Consider the following 14,945-nt stretch of genomic DNA (forward strand, 5'->3'; position numbering starts at 1 on the left):
CTGTGTATGGCATTGGTATTTTATTTAGAGTCCAATGAAGCAAAATTAGCACTTTTAAATACTCTGATGTTCTAATTATTAAAGGTGAGCTACCTGAATTCTAGCCATTCTCAATACATGCACCATTGTTTTAACATACAGTACAGTTTTCCTTATATTTTATTGTCACTGTTTATTATGCACAAGTACTTACTTGTTATTATATGTATTTAGAACCTATAGACAACAAAACTGTCCATCTTGCTTATATCTTCCACTACTGTTGTAATAAACCTGTATGCACATGGGGGAAGTACATCATTCAACATGGTATTATATAAGTGCCAGTTATCAGCTGTTCATTTTACCCTACATTGCTGATTTAGCAACAGTTTATGGAAAAGGAGATATGGGGATACTGAAAAAAAAACGTTTATGTGCATATTAGAAGTTATGCAAACTATGATGGACAAAAGCACATTTATTGTGTATAAATACTTTTGTAATACATTTGATTTTTTTTTTTTGTAAAATAATTGTACATTTGACTAAAAGCTTGTCAAATTGCCACAATTATATTAAATCATAATTATAGTAAACATTCATTCTACAGTGTGGCATCCATATGTACAGTAGTACCTATTACATAAACTGACACAGGTATGCCTTTATGCACACATTGCAAGATTTTACAACTAAGTTCAAAACTTTATTAAACAATTTTACTGTATGTGTTTGTTAACAAATTTATCATTGCAATGTAGTTTATAGTTCAAAGCTTTGTATTATATATATATTGTAATTTATTTTCTTCAAAAGAAACCATTAAGCAAAATATACTTAAATATCAGTTTTGTTATCACATCGCATGAACATTCACAATTCTTAACTTTTAGTTTCTACATCAAATATGAGATGCATGTCTAGATACAAATTGCATTTATGTTGTTTACATGTGACCACAAGAGATAAATTTTGGCACCTGCACCCCATGAATAAGTCATACCCACATTTGGTAACTTGCACTTGAGACTTCTAAACTATGTGTAATTATTTGTAGTATGTGTTTATAATAAAAAGATGATTTCAAAGTAAAAGCTCCCTACAGTCATTTTGAAATTTGCAATCAATATTTGTTATGATGCACAGCTAATAACCAATAGTAGTGATATCGTTTAATCATTCATAGCAATTAACTAGGGTTTTTTCTTACTTACATGAGACAGTTACATTGTACTTAGGTTTTACTTTTATATTTTAATGAATTATGTATATTTGAAAGGTTTAAATATAATCTAAACTTTGCCTTATTACACAAATGCAAAAATATTTAGCCAAAGGCTTGTATCCCCCTGCCAATAATTAAGTTAAATGGTGGGGTCTTTCTATTGTAGTGCATTAATGTGAATAATAAATGGTAGAGTAGAAACAAGAGAATTAAATATCAAAAGGTAAAGAGGCAAAAGTAATAATATAAGTAAAAGATATTTCTAATATTCAATAACTCATTAAAAGGTACGTACATATTTTAAGGTATTAATTTTAAAAACACCATTTAACTGTAAGTTGATGAAAATAGCTAATGTTATGGATAAGAAAATGAATGATAAAATATACAGTTACCTTAACAAAAGCTTTTGATATTCATTTAGGAGGTTATACAAGTGACTTTCTAACACTAAGATTTTTTTCTTGTAGACTGAGGGTTTAGTTCAGAAACCTCAATTACACAAGCTCCTAAAGTATAAATAAGGGGAAAAAAAGATTGTATTTTTATTTCTCTTACCATTTCTTATAAATTTAAATTTGGTTACAAGATATACAGGTCTGAGTACCTTTTCATACTTATAGTAATAATACTCCTCATGCCCAAAAAAACATTTTTACATGGTGGTATATATATATATATTTATATATCTACAAAATGGCTAAGCTATTATTAAATACATTAAAGGATTGGATTTGAATTTTTTCAATAATTCATAAATGAAAGTTCGTACATGTTCTAATTTTAATCAGACAATTATAAATGTCATAATAGAAGAACACAAATTCTGTGGTTCACTCAGTTAAACAATTATTCTGTTACTTTCTCACTGGCTGACTTCTCAGTTCCTTCACTAGTCTTGGGTTTTCCAATTTCTGCAGGATTAATAGTGACAGATTTGGTACAATTATAGGTTTTGTAAATTCCCACAAGTCTGTCTGCAAGTTCAAACATGTTGTTTCTCAGAGAAATTATAATAAATTGAGCATTTTTGGTTCGTTCCTGTGGAAAGTTGAAGAAAAGATTCATCCTTAGCATACTAACATTTTATTTCAGATCATTGAGTTAATGATAGTTAATTTATTATTTTTGTGTGGGTAAAATAAATATTTATGCGTTTTGAAAGTTTGAGTTTATACTTAGTAAGTTTGACTGTCAGAACAAGAGTATATCAGCTAGCAACAAACGTTATGACTGAAAAAAATGGTACATTAATATTACCAGTATTTCAGATTACAAATATTAGTATAATTAAATATTAACTACAAACATGGACTGAATTAAAGCTTGTTTTAATCACTTAACAAAAACAGAAAACATAATTCAATAAGCATTACTTATAATTAAGTCCTGAAATAAAATAATGCAGTTTTTGTTGTTTCAGGGCTGAAACAGTAATTTTCAAAATTCATAACAGTTAATAAGTGTAAAATATTTATTTTCAATAAAATATTTCCTCAAAAAGACCTTATTTCATTAAATGTTTAATTGTTTGTTTTTTTAATTTTGTGCAAAGTTACTCGAGAGCTTTCTGCACTGTAAATGTTTGAAGGGTGTAATATCAAAACCCATCATTTTACAGCTAACAAGGTAACAGGATTCTTGGCCAGGTTTAAATTGAATAGCCATAAAGTTTACACTTACTAGTAATCAAATAATGGAGGTTCTAAAATTAGCTTTGTTGTTGATGAAACAGAATAACACTGAATTTACATCAGGTCAATATACATATCCAAATATTTCACAGTGTACTCCTTGCTGAGTACAAAGTTTTAGACTTAAAATTTGAAATATTATATGTAAATAGGTGCAACTACAAATATCTCATTTCTGGACTATGAATAAAACTGAGGTAAAACTAATTTTTAAGCAAATTTTAATAGTATTCCACAAACTGCTCAAATCATCATCAATAATAAACATATTTTGTAAATATTAATATGCACTGGTTTTATAATTTGTAAGTATTAAAGGGTCAAAAACTTCAATAATACATTAATATTTGACTTTTTAAATTCTACTGCTGTTAATGCCAAAAGAACAACAAAAATTGTATAGTGTTCACTACCATGCAAGAAAATTTAAAATATTAGATTTTCTGCTTTACCTTGATATAGTGTGCCACAATGGAAACATTTTTAAAGTCCAGTGCAGCATCAATTTCATCCATGACATATAAAGGAGTTGGCTTGTAATAGTGAAGAGCAAAAACTAAAGCAAGGGAACTGAGTGTTTTCTCACCACCAGATAAGTTTGAAATGTTCTTCCATGATTTTTTTGGAGGACGAACACTGAAAATGGCCAAAAAGTGATAAAACTATAATGAAATAATATAAAAGGACTTAACACTAATACTACTTATGCTATTTTTGGATTACCTAACTTACAATTAAGAGAGTGAGTGTGTGTATGTAATTTTGATTTCTCTTTAGGTAAAAAAGAACTGATATACAAGAAACAAAACACTTATAGCAAAACTCAGCATTGCTCTCTCTTTCTCTCTTTTTTTTTTTTAAACTTACTTTCAAATGTATAAACATAAGCTACCAGTTTTACAGGTAATAATATATAACACAACAAATATTAAAAATTACAATCCTGCAATACTAGAGGATAATTAGCTACCTGCTGAATTTTCAAAGAAATGGAATAAAATGGATTTTGGCTTACCCTGACCATGGCTGATATTTGCTGTTCAAAAAGCCAAAATACCAGATTTATTTCCCCATCAAGACTAATCTCCACCCCAACAGATTTCAGAGGTATTAAAATCTTAATATAAATATCAACATAATAGATAAAGATGGTAGATATTCTCTAACTGGGAGTAATATTCAAAATCTCTAACATTAATGCTACTGTATTGTAGGCTGAATTATCAAAACCCCAGTTACAGTACACTCCCCCCCACAACAATCATGAGTGAATTTTCAAAACCAAAATATGAACTCATAATTGTCAAAATTTACAGAATGAAACCAACAAAATATTTATCAAATAACAATTTATACTTTTTATTCAGTACTCATTTTAAACCTTTGGATTTCAGTGACAAAATAGAGAAGTATTTGATCAAAATTGAAGTGATATATATTAATGTAATTCAAAAAATATATATTTCAGATGTCACTAGGGGCATGACTGAAAAGGGAGGACATTGTAAAGTTAAGATCTTGTACTGTTGTAGATTTTTGAAAGATATTGAACATTAATAATATAATATGTAGTAATTTGGGTTATATAACTATATAATAATAACTATAAATAGTAATTCTGATAAATAAAACAAAGATGTTGAAAGTTTTAGCTTAAAGTTTAGGGGGTAAATTTTACTACAGCCTTAAAATAGGATTAGCACATGTAATGGTTATTTAGGTGTAAGTGTATGTCAACTTACTAGTAAATCAAAAAACAGTATGCATTGCTTTATTAAATAAATACAATCTAGATAAAGAAAAAATATAACCAATTCTTAAATATTAGGCTTTTTAGTAGCAGTGATAACAACAGGCTACTGGTATCTAGCATTGAGTACTTACTTTCAGATTTAAGTATAAATACAATGGTTAAGACTGATGTAGGAGTTAAGCATTCACAGTTTGTTAGACATAATGGGTTTTATTTGAGAAGTCAGGACTGATGTACTCTTAAGGAAGCTAGTAATGAAGATATGCAATCTTATGTAGTTTGTAGGTTGGAGAAGTTATTCTAATCAAAGTAGAGGTAATTGATAGAGAGAAGTGTAGCAGAATTTCAAAGGAAGCTTAAGCTTATACATGCAAGGGATACATCAGCTACCAGTGACATTCAGGAAGTTAGAAAGAATATCACTGAAAAAGAAGTAGTGACTTTAGTCATGGTAAGCCTATTCTGTTGAGCAACAAATTGCAGCCTTTGGCTTTTGCAGATGAGGAACTACTGGAGATAAAAAAAAACAAACAGGCCAAGGAAGGAGGTTATATTTACAAGTGATTCCTTGTCAAGGCATGTGCATTAGAATAACCTATGGGGTAAACAGGAAAAAAAGAATCAAGTTATGCTACCCAAGGGCACTGATGGAGGATAACTGACAGAGCAGGAGATGTAATAAAAAGAGCCACAGAAATGCAGTTTTTGTGATGCATGTAAGGGTTAATTAATGATGTGGGGAATGGCAAGTCAGAGGAGATAATAAGTAGAAGGAGCTGATAGAGGCATTTCAAATAAAAGACCATAACTTGACTTTGTCAGGGATACAGCCCAGATTTACCTGTAGGAATAAAGTTATAAGTGGATCACTAGGGTTAAATGCTTAGGCTTAGGTTAGTATTTAAGGATGATCAGACTGGCTGGTTGGACTTGTGGTATCAGTTCAGTGGAAGAAAGGAGCTTTTTGGAATGGGTGTTTTACATATAAACAGGATATGGACTAGCTAAATCGCAAAGGTTATTAACTTAGTTGGAAAGGAAGTTTTAAACTAGGAATAAACAATCAAAAACAATAAGAGGCAGAGAAAAGTTTAGCACAGGAAATTAGTATAGACATTTTATCAGGATAGGCTTAATTGTTATTGTTGTAATGCTAGAAGTATAAAAAATACAACAATGATTGAAGACCATTTGAAGGAATGGAGGATTTTGATATAAAGGGAATAACTGAAACGTAGTTAAGTGTAGATGATTCTGGTGGAAGATGTTCCTTTGAAACACAGAGTTACAGGCTGTTTAATAGGGATAAATTATTAAAGAGGGTGAGAAGTGGCTTTATATGTAAAATGCAAGTTACATCCTGTTGAAAGTGAGGATAGATATCAAAGATAAGAGTAAGGAGATTGAATCAATTTGGATATCTAACAGTCAATATAAAAAGAAAAAGGTTTTAAGTGGGAATTTGTTACAGATCACTATATGACACTGATGAAATTACTTAGAAACTTTTCAATAAGATTAAAATTTCAGCTTTTTGTGAAGCCACACATAATTATGTGTGATTTTAACTTCAGGCATATAGATAAGGAAACACTAGTCAAACCATGAGAGCGAAAGGTTTTGGGAAACCGTTCAGGATGGCTTTCTTCACAAATTAGTCAAGGAATCCATTACAAAGAATGCTATTTCAGATTTATTGTTAATTATAAATATAGAAATGATTAATAGGGTAAAAACTGTGGAAGATCTGGATGCAAATAATCATTATTGTATTAAGTTTGATGTTTTGCTGCATATGGGAATCAGGAATAATGATATTTTGAAGGAATACAACAAGAATTTTTTGATGTAAAGAATTTAGATCATTTATTATGTTGGGCAAATAAATGGCAGATGGGTTTTAATTACAAGAAATGCAAAATAATGCATATGGATTATCATAATTTGAAATATATGTATAATTTGGATGGGAATAACCTTAACTTTGTTGTGAAGGAAGGGGATCTTGGCATAATAGTTGATCAGTCCCTAAAGCCATCCATGCGGTGTTTAGTTGCTAATGGTACAGCAAATAAGATTTTAAGTTGTATCTACAGAAATATTGAACCCAAGTCTAAAGAAGTTATGATTTTATTCTACAGGTCACTGGTTAGGCCACATTTGAAATATTGTGTTCAATCATGGGCTCTTCACCATAGGAAAGACACTGAATTGTTGGAATGGGTTACTAGAATGGTGGCTGGGATGGAGAGGTTGTCAAATGAGAAAAGGCTGAAATGTTTGAAATAGTTTTCTCTTGAAAGATGAAGAATTACAGTGCAATCTGGTTAGGGAAATGATAGTGTTAATGCATCATCTCTTCATATTTAACAGAATAGTTAGAGACTAGAGGACACAAATATACAGTTTAGCAGGGTAGGAGACATCTTCAGCTAAGACTGTCATTTTTCTAGCATGGTGGTTAGACTTTAGAATGAATGGGTTTGCCTTCAGATTTTGTGGAGGCAGTAAATTTAACTGAGTTTAAGAAAAACCTTGATAAGTATGTGAATGATAAGGGCTGGCTTAAAATTATTTTAATTTAGTTTAGAAGATAATACAGCTTAAATGGAACCACAGGTCCCACATTGTTTCAAAATGCTATGTTTTCTGTTTAAATTCAAAGTATGAACAAGAATTATAAACAGTACTTTTTTGTAGTTATATTTCTGAATTCATAACTTTCATTTGTAAGGCTTTCAAAATCAAATTACTATTTATCCTTCGTGAACAATTTTTCTTAACCAGTTAAAATACAAAGAAAACAATTATAATGCTTATGGAAGATGTTCAAAATTTTTTATACAATTTATTCCAAGTCTTTTTTTTTTTAATTAAATATTATAAAACAAACAGGGAACCTAACAATATCCCACTAAATCTTTAACAGCAAAAAGATGATTCTAAAAGGTCTGATAACATAAACTAAACAATGGAAGCTGATAAAATTAACATGTTCATCCCACATTTTGCAAAGAACCATTAGATTAACCTACCTGAAAACAATACCCTCAGAGAATGGATCCAGGGAATCAACAAGTTCAAGTTCTGCATCTCCCCCTAAAGTTATCATTTGGTACATTTCCTTCAGCTTGGTAGTGATGATAGAAAAACCGGTCATAAAATCGTTTAGACGCTGTTTCCGCAGGTCATCGTGGTGTCTGCGCTGAGTATCCCGCAGTTCTGTAACTGAATCCAGTTCTGCCACTCTTTCCAGATAGAGAGCTTCCTGTAGAATATCAAAAAATTAGAAAACATTCAACTGTTTAAAACAAATATTTCACAGTATTTCATCTATTCAAAAAGGAAAACTATGTGATTGAAATATGAATGTTAAAGCTATTAAACAAACAAATAAATTCACATGTCTAATAATCATCAATCAAAACAATTTTGTTTAAAAACCATTATACATCTTAGCTCTCTATCTGATGCCACTGTCTCACAAATGGTATGTAATGTGCTGTTGATCACAGATTGTGCACCTGTAGCAATAGTTGTGTTATTGAAAATTCATCTGTACAAGTTCAAGTGGATATATATATTTAAAAAGATTGTATTTGAAATTATAAAATCCATTCCACAGATGATAAATAAATGTATATTATTATTTTTTTAATCAATTGTTACTAGGACTATATATATATTATATGCAATATAGAGTGATGTATTAATAAACGACAAAGTTAAAATGTAATTGTGGTTGGTTGACATTTTATGATGCAAAACAACTACGTTATCTGTACCAAACAACTGGTAAAAAAGTAAAAATTTTTAGAATTCGTAAAAAGGGATCATGTTAAAACAAAATAAAGTCTAATTTTTAAATTAAAAATTAAATAGCATTAAAAAGACCAATGGCCCTTAAAAATTAAAAACATTTGTAAGGTAGACAATGTCACCATCACTAGTGACACTGTCCAGCATTAAGTGTAAATCTGTGGACAAAATGTGTGTGAAATATTGTCATTGTTCAGAGTTATAATGACAGCACGAAATGTGGACTATTGTGACTTGAACATCATACAGACCACATTGGTCCCAGATAAACAAAAACAATGAATTAAAAAAGTTTGACCATCGAGTAGTCTAGTTAGAACATCCTCCTCCTTCCAATCCTCACAAGACATCCAACATGCAGTAGAGGGTTTTAACTGGAAAAGCTTGTTATCACTTTGCTCATTCTAAGTCGACTGCCAACTGACACTGAGATGAGCCTTGAATACAGGACCACAGTCCATGTATGGAATGAGTATAACAGTAATAGCACCAGAGCAGACAGACTTAGATGCAGTGTTAGCTTGCTCGTTCATGCAAATATCAATGTGGGCTGGTGCCCAGAACTGGATAGAAGTAGATGATAAAGAGATAAGAGCCAGTCAATTTTGAATATTGGCAAGAACAGGGTGAAAAGTAATGTGACATGATTCCAGGGCCAGTAGAGAGCTAAGTGAATCACTATAAATAGAACAGTTTGTGTGCTGCTTAGCTTCTATATGATCCAGAGTAAAATAAATAACAAAAAAATTCAGCAGTGAAGATAGAAACTGTAGAGGGGATTCTGTGTGTAACCACCAAACCATGGCAGAATCCACACTGTCACCTGAATTCGAACCTTCCACATAGATGGGAATAGAAGAATGATTCAAAAACTGTTTAGAAAATAGAAGACGTTATTTCCAATTAGGAGTATCTGTCTTCCTCAGATGACTCAAATAAAGATTACACTTGGGGATGTTAATAAGTCATGGTGGGATGGGCTGACCAGTGGATACAGCAATGTTATCCAAGGACAGACCCAATTCATCCAACTGTACCTTAATATGAAGGCCAAAAGGAATAATGGCAGACTCTCTGTTCTGAAAAAGCATGGCTCACTGAGGAAGAAAAACACAACACCAGGTGGGATTGCTGTGGTAAGGATCAAAGTTTTGAAGCATACAGTACAGACATTTAAAAAAAAGCATAGGTGTAGAGGAGGTTCATGAGACTATGTGTACAAACTCTGGACTCAGAAAGTGTGGAAAGCCAAATCCCCTGATGATGAATGGGGTCCAGCATCTTTAATGGTGAGATCCTGGCAAAACTATAGACCAGAGACCCATAGTCCAGTTTTGATCTAATGAGGGCACAATAGATCTTTATCATAGTACATCAAGCCACTCCCCAAGAGGTGGAAGAGAAGATACAGAGGATGTTCAGTGCCCTTGTATACTTGACTCATAACTGCTTGGTGTGTGGTATAAAAGTCAGCTTATGGTCAAAGAAAAGTCCCAAAAACTTTGCCTCAGGAACCACATAAAGTACAACTTCATTGACACAGAGTGCATGCAAACAGTTTTAGAGAGAGAAAAAAAAAACATTTACTGTGGTACTTTAGCATGTGACTGAGAAAAATCTGTAGTTGCCACTCAATACATCTCATGTTCAACCACTTACACAAGATGTGAAAGTCATCATCACAAAGCCCTTTTGCAACAAAAAGAGGGAATTGTTCAGTGATGGCATTAATCTTTATACTGAAAAGTGTGACACTCAAAACACAGCCCTGGGGGCTCCAAGTTCCTGTAGAAAAGAACAGGAAAGTGTTGAACCCACACAAACTTGGAATTGCCTGTCCATTAAAAAATGTTAATAAAAATGGGCAAATGGCCACGTAATGAAGGTCTTGCAAAATGCCATATGTCCATGTTGTATCATAAGCCAAAGAATATTGATACAAGATGTTGTTGTTTGAGAAAGGCTTCTCTGATTGACATTTCGAATCAGGTGGTCCATGGTTGAGCGCTGTCATCTGAATCCACACTTGGTGGGTGAGAGGAGGTTGTTTGATTTGAGGAACCAAATAAGATGAGCATTAACCATCCTCTCTAAGGTCTTACAGAGACTGCTCAAAGCAATTGTATGGTACATTGAAGTAATCTTGGGATCCTTCCCAGCCTTAGAGAAAGGTAGGACCAATAGCCTGGCACAAGGCATCAAGAAAAACATTCTCCTGCCAGATCCAATTAAAAACAATCAGAAGAACAGCAAGAGAAGAAGGAGATTGATGGTGCAGCATTTCACAGTGTATGTCATCAGGTTCAAACGATGTACTACCAGACCAATGAAGGGCCCATTTGAGTCCCACTAGTGTAAAGGGACAATTATAGTCATTGAGATGATCAGCTCGAAAGGAAAGAGACAATTGTTTTGCCTGAGTCTTAATGGCTAAGAAGGTGGAGGAAGAAGCAGAAGTGCTAGGTTCCATGGTAAAGCTTTCACCTAGAGTATCGGCTACTTCCTGGCCACCAGAAAACAAGATCAAGAGGGGGACAGAATTATACTACCCACTAATCAGTGATGTCAAGAAACCCACTTGCTGAGAAATATATATGCAAAAACAGCTCGTTTGGGTTGAGAAAATATTTTACATAGAAGAGCGAACAATGTTTCGACCTTCTTGGTCAGTGAACCTGACGATGACCGAAGAAGGTCGAAACGTTGTTCGCTCTTCTATGTAAAATATTTTCTCAACCCAAACGAGCCGTTTTTGCATATATATACTACCCACTGACCTTTAAAATCTTGTCCCATATGACTTTGTAACTGGTGGTAGAAGATATGCTGTTTGTGAACTTATCCAAGAGTTCTTCTGGCTTTGACATCTTACCCACCGAGCATGTGCTTCGGCCTGCTGGAAAGTGATGCAGTATAAGAGTGTGGGATGCCAACAAAAAGTATCCCACGCCCGTTTTTGAGCCTTCTGTACCATGTGGCAGGCATGATTCCCCCATGGACAAGGATATCGTGGAAAATGTTTGAGGTTTTAGAAATACATTAAGCAGCTGCCTGTATAATATAGTCAGTTACTGCTGCCACTAAGTTGTCTATTGATGGCTTACAGATGATAGCAGGATCAAGTTCTGCAAGAGCAGTGAAATAGGACCAGTTTGCTTGATCCAGCTTCCACCAGGGTACGCGGGTTGGGTGGAATCAACCACGGCCAGTCTCTCTCAAAATTATAGGAAAATGATCATTGCCTCGTGGATTATTATATATTTAAAAACAGCTAGTATGGGTAGAGAAAGCACTAGTAAAGGAGCGAACTACGTTTTGACCTTCTTCGGTCATCATCAAACGATGTCAACCTGACAATGACCAAAGAAGGTCAAAATGTTGTTCACTCCTCTACTAGTGTTTTCTCTACCCATACCAGCTGTTTATAACATAAAATTTTCTCTACAAGTGGGTTTTCTCACCATCACAGACTCATGGATTATTGTTAACACTCCATGAAAATAGGGAGAATAGTGAGGGGAGCAAACTGAAAGATCAATAACAGTAAAGGACAGACTAAGTGCATGAAAATAAGTATTGAAAAGAGAAAGGTTGTGATCATTTAATGTGAAAACTTGCTTATGGATGCTAAACAAATCCAAAAATCATTTGATGTAACCTTTTTGTGTTCAAACTAAAAATTTGGTATACTCCTCCATCATTGATGTGGCCCCATCAGTGCAGATGCCTAAGGCAATGAACCATTCTATTTCAATTTCTTAAATATGTGCATTAGACATATTGAAGTTATCTTCTCCAATTGTATAATCTTTCAATAGATGGCAAAATAGTAAGTCTTCTTCAACAATACCTTGTTTCAAATAACATACAAATACTAGCAAAACAAATTAGTGACATCACCAAACTGTTTAACATAAATGGACGATTCTATTATTGACTCCTCACAAGTGTGGTCTCTACATTACTTAACATGTCATCAATTCTTTGTGATAATGTATGATCGGACAAAGGTACCAAATCAATCGTTTTTACTCCCTTTTCTCTGAATATGCACTGAATTAACTGGACCAATCAAGCTTTCTGTGATGAAGCTTTTGCAACTTCATAGCTCACTTGGTACGATGCTTCAGGTTCATTCTTGCTCTAAGTATAAAACTGGTAATGTCACTTTCCATTTGACTGATTTTTCCCATGAAAAAATCTACAGGCTTGGCAAGTTGTGTTGGGTGCCTAGTTTCTAAATGGTGGCGAGGTAGGGAAAAATTTGAGGCTACTATTTGCTAGAAAATTGCCACAAATTACACACCATGGTTTTGGACACTCTTCATCATCAATGCATGTAAAGCTATATTTTATATAATTGCCATTATATTTTCTTTTCCTAATAACCAAATTTTCTGGACCATTTTTATTATTTGGCTTAGATGTTTTACACTTCAGATCTCATGAAACACTAACTGATTTCAATTGTTCATTTTCTCTACACTTCTTGTTTTGAGCCACTTGTCCATTATTTGGTGTAAATCATTTTACAATGAAAATGTTAACAAGCAAACCTATAAATGAGAATGCTCACTCATATCCCATTGAAGTGAAACAGCTGTCCACTGAGTAATGACTAATGGAATGACTGTATTGCCACAACATTGGCTAGAATGACCTTAACTCTGGTCCTCGAAGCACAAAATAGTTGTGCCAGTGTTACTTTTATTAGACTTGTATTTTTCTACTTACATCTAACTGATTACTTATTGATGCATATGTCAAATAAATGGTATTGGAAATATGTACCAATTCCTTCATACTTTTATATATATATACAATGATATATCTATAAAATATCAGTTATAATGACCTAGTACACATACATTGTATCTTGTTCTTTATATTTACAACACATTAGTGTTTTACTAATTCTATCAATAACATTTATGCTAAAAATGTTGAGTGCTACTGAATGAAGGTCATATTGCTGAAATCTAGCCCTATCAAATATAGTTACTTAAAAAATTAATCTGGTTTTTACATTTATATATAATTCATGAATTGTAGATTTTAATGAGATTATATGCATATTTTTAAAAATAGTGCCCTAGCATCACTACATACAACTAAAAGTTCATTAATATATCAGTTTTTAATTGCTGAGAACTAACAAATACTTGTATGCTTGTATTGATAAATTACATTGACTATACCCATGTAATATTTCAACATAATTAATATATCTAGTACGAACATATATTGAGTGCTTAAAAAACATTGAATAAATAATTAAAATGCAATGTTTCATATCTTTTAAACAACTAAATGTTTAATAAAGCCATCAACAGCTTCCACTTCAAAACACTCTACAAGTAACAATCCACTTTTACGTCAAAATATTCAATATATAGCATTCTTATGTGGAAGCCATTGATTGCTTTGATAAACTTTTCATTGTGTGAATATTAAACATTTCAGTTATTTATTTAATTTTTAAAATTACACAAGTGCCAATAATTCATGCCAATAAATTACATTAGTGCTAATTAGTGGTGTGTACAAATCATTTGGTTTGTTATCCTTTGTTATAGAGAAAAAGGGTCAGCTTTTTCTAATAACAAATGATGCTATATATTAATTTACATTGAAAAAGTTTTTCAGTTATCAATTGTTTTATAGTAATCAGGAACAATATTATATTAAATTTACTACAGATGCAGTTTACATTTTTACATGTAAAAATAAAGCCTTAAAACATTTACAGTTGTGGTTTAAAATGCAACAGTGAAAGACAGTTACACCTGAATGTTTATTTGTAAGTACTTCGTCTTCAGTAGATCATCAATAGCCTTTATTTAAACCCAGGCATTTGCTTGTATTAAAAAGAGAAGTTAAAATATAACCCACAACATAAAAAACCTTACTTTTTTCTTGTATTCTGCAATAGCAGCCATGTTAGGCTTCATGTTTTGAAGTCGTTCTTCAAGAACTGTTATTTCATACTGACATGCCTCAGTATCTACTTTCTCCAAGTCTTCAGGTGGAAGTTTAGTAAGAGGTTCGTTAGTTTCACCATCAAGTTCCTGAAGAGTCAACTTAGCAAGCTGTATCAAACAAAAATGAACACATCATACTGTTAGCAGTACAAAAAGTGAGTACAGGATCATGTCTACTTTTCAATAATTAAAGAAATTCACACAGTTTACAAAATAAGAATTTGTAGCAATTTAAGCTTACATTTAAGATATGAAACAAAATATATTATATACAATTACAGAAATTTAAAGTACACCTGAGAATGTATATTTTAAAAGTTTGATAACTGTAATGTTGGTGTTTCATAAGGCTAAAATATTAGACCAAGCAATATAGACAAAAAGCATGATTACTCTGGAAGTACAGTTGTTAATATGCCTTGATATAGCAATTTAAAATTTTGGTGTTTAAAAGAGGGCATATTTTCTAATGAACAAAAACAAGTCTAAAC

The 14,945-nt window shown here is 32.3% G+C and overlaps 1 protein-coding gene across 2 annotated transcripts in view; it reads right to left on the bottom strand.

Annotated features, from left to right (window-relative positions):
• Positions 1-767: 767 nt before the first annotated feature.
• The window catches only part of glu (structural maintenance of chromosomes 4-like protein gluon), an 82,273-nt gene continuing 68,095 nt past the window's right edge, over positions 768-14,945 (bottom strand). Inside the window, exons 24-27 of one of the 2 annotated variants that reach the window (XM_076494581.1) lie at positions 14,383-14,562; positions 7,690-7,922; positions 3,354-3,537; positions 768-2,248 (exon numbers count right to left, since the gene is read on the bottom strand). In XM_076494581.1, the coding sequence (XP_076350696.1) occupies positions 2,057-2,248; positions 3,354-3,537; positions 7,690-7,922; positions 14,383-14,562 (789 nt within the window). In that variant the 3' untranslated portion in view covers positions 768-2,056. Of the gene's footprint in view, positions 2,249-3,353; positions 3,538-7,689; positions 7,923-14,377; positions 14,563-14,945 lie in introns of those variants that run through there. The other variant, XR_013026377.1, reaches the window with a different exon arrangement.

The sequence above is a fragment of the Tachypleus tridentatus genome, chromosome 1 (genome assembly GCF_004210375.1).
Source record: "Tachypleus tridentatus isolate NWPU-2018 chromosome 1, ASM421037v1, whole genome shotgun sequence".
In the NCBI taxonomy this organism is placed as follows: Eukaryota; Metazoa; Arthropoda; class Merostomata; order Xiphosura; family Limulidae; genus Tachypleus; species Tachypleus tridentatus.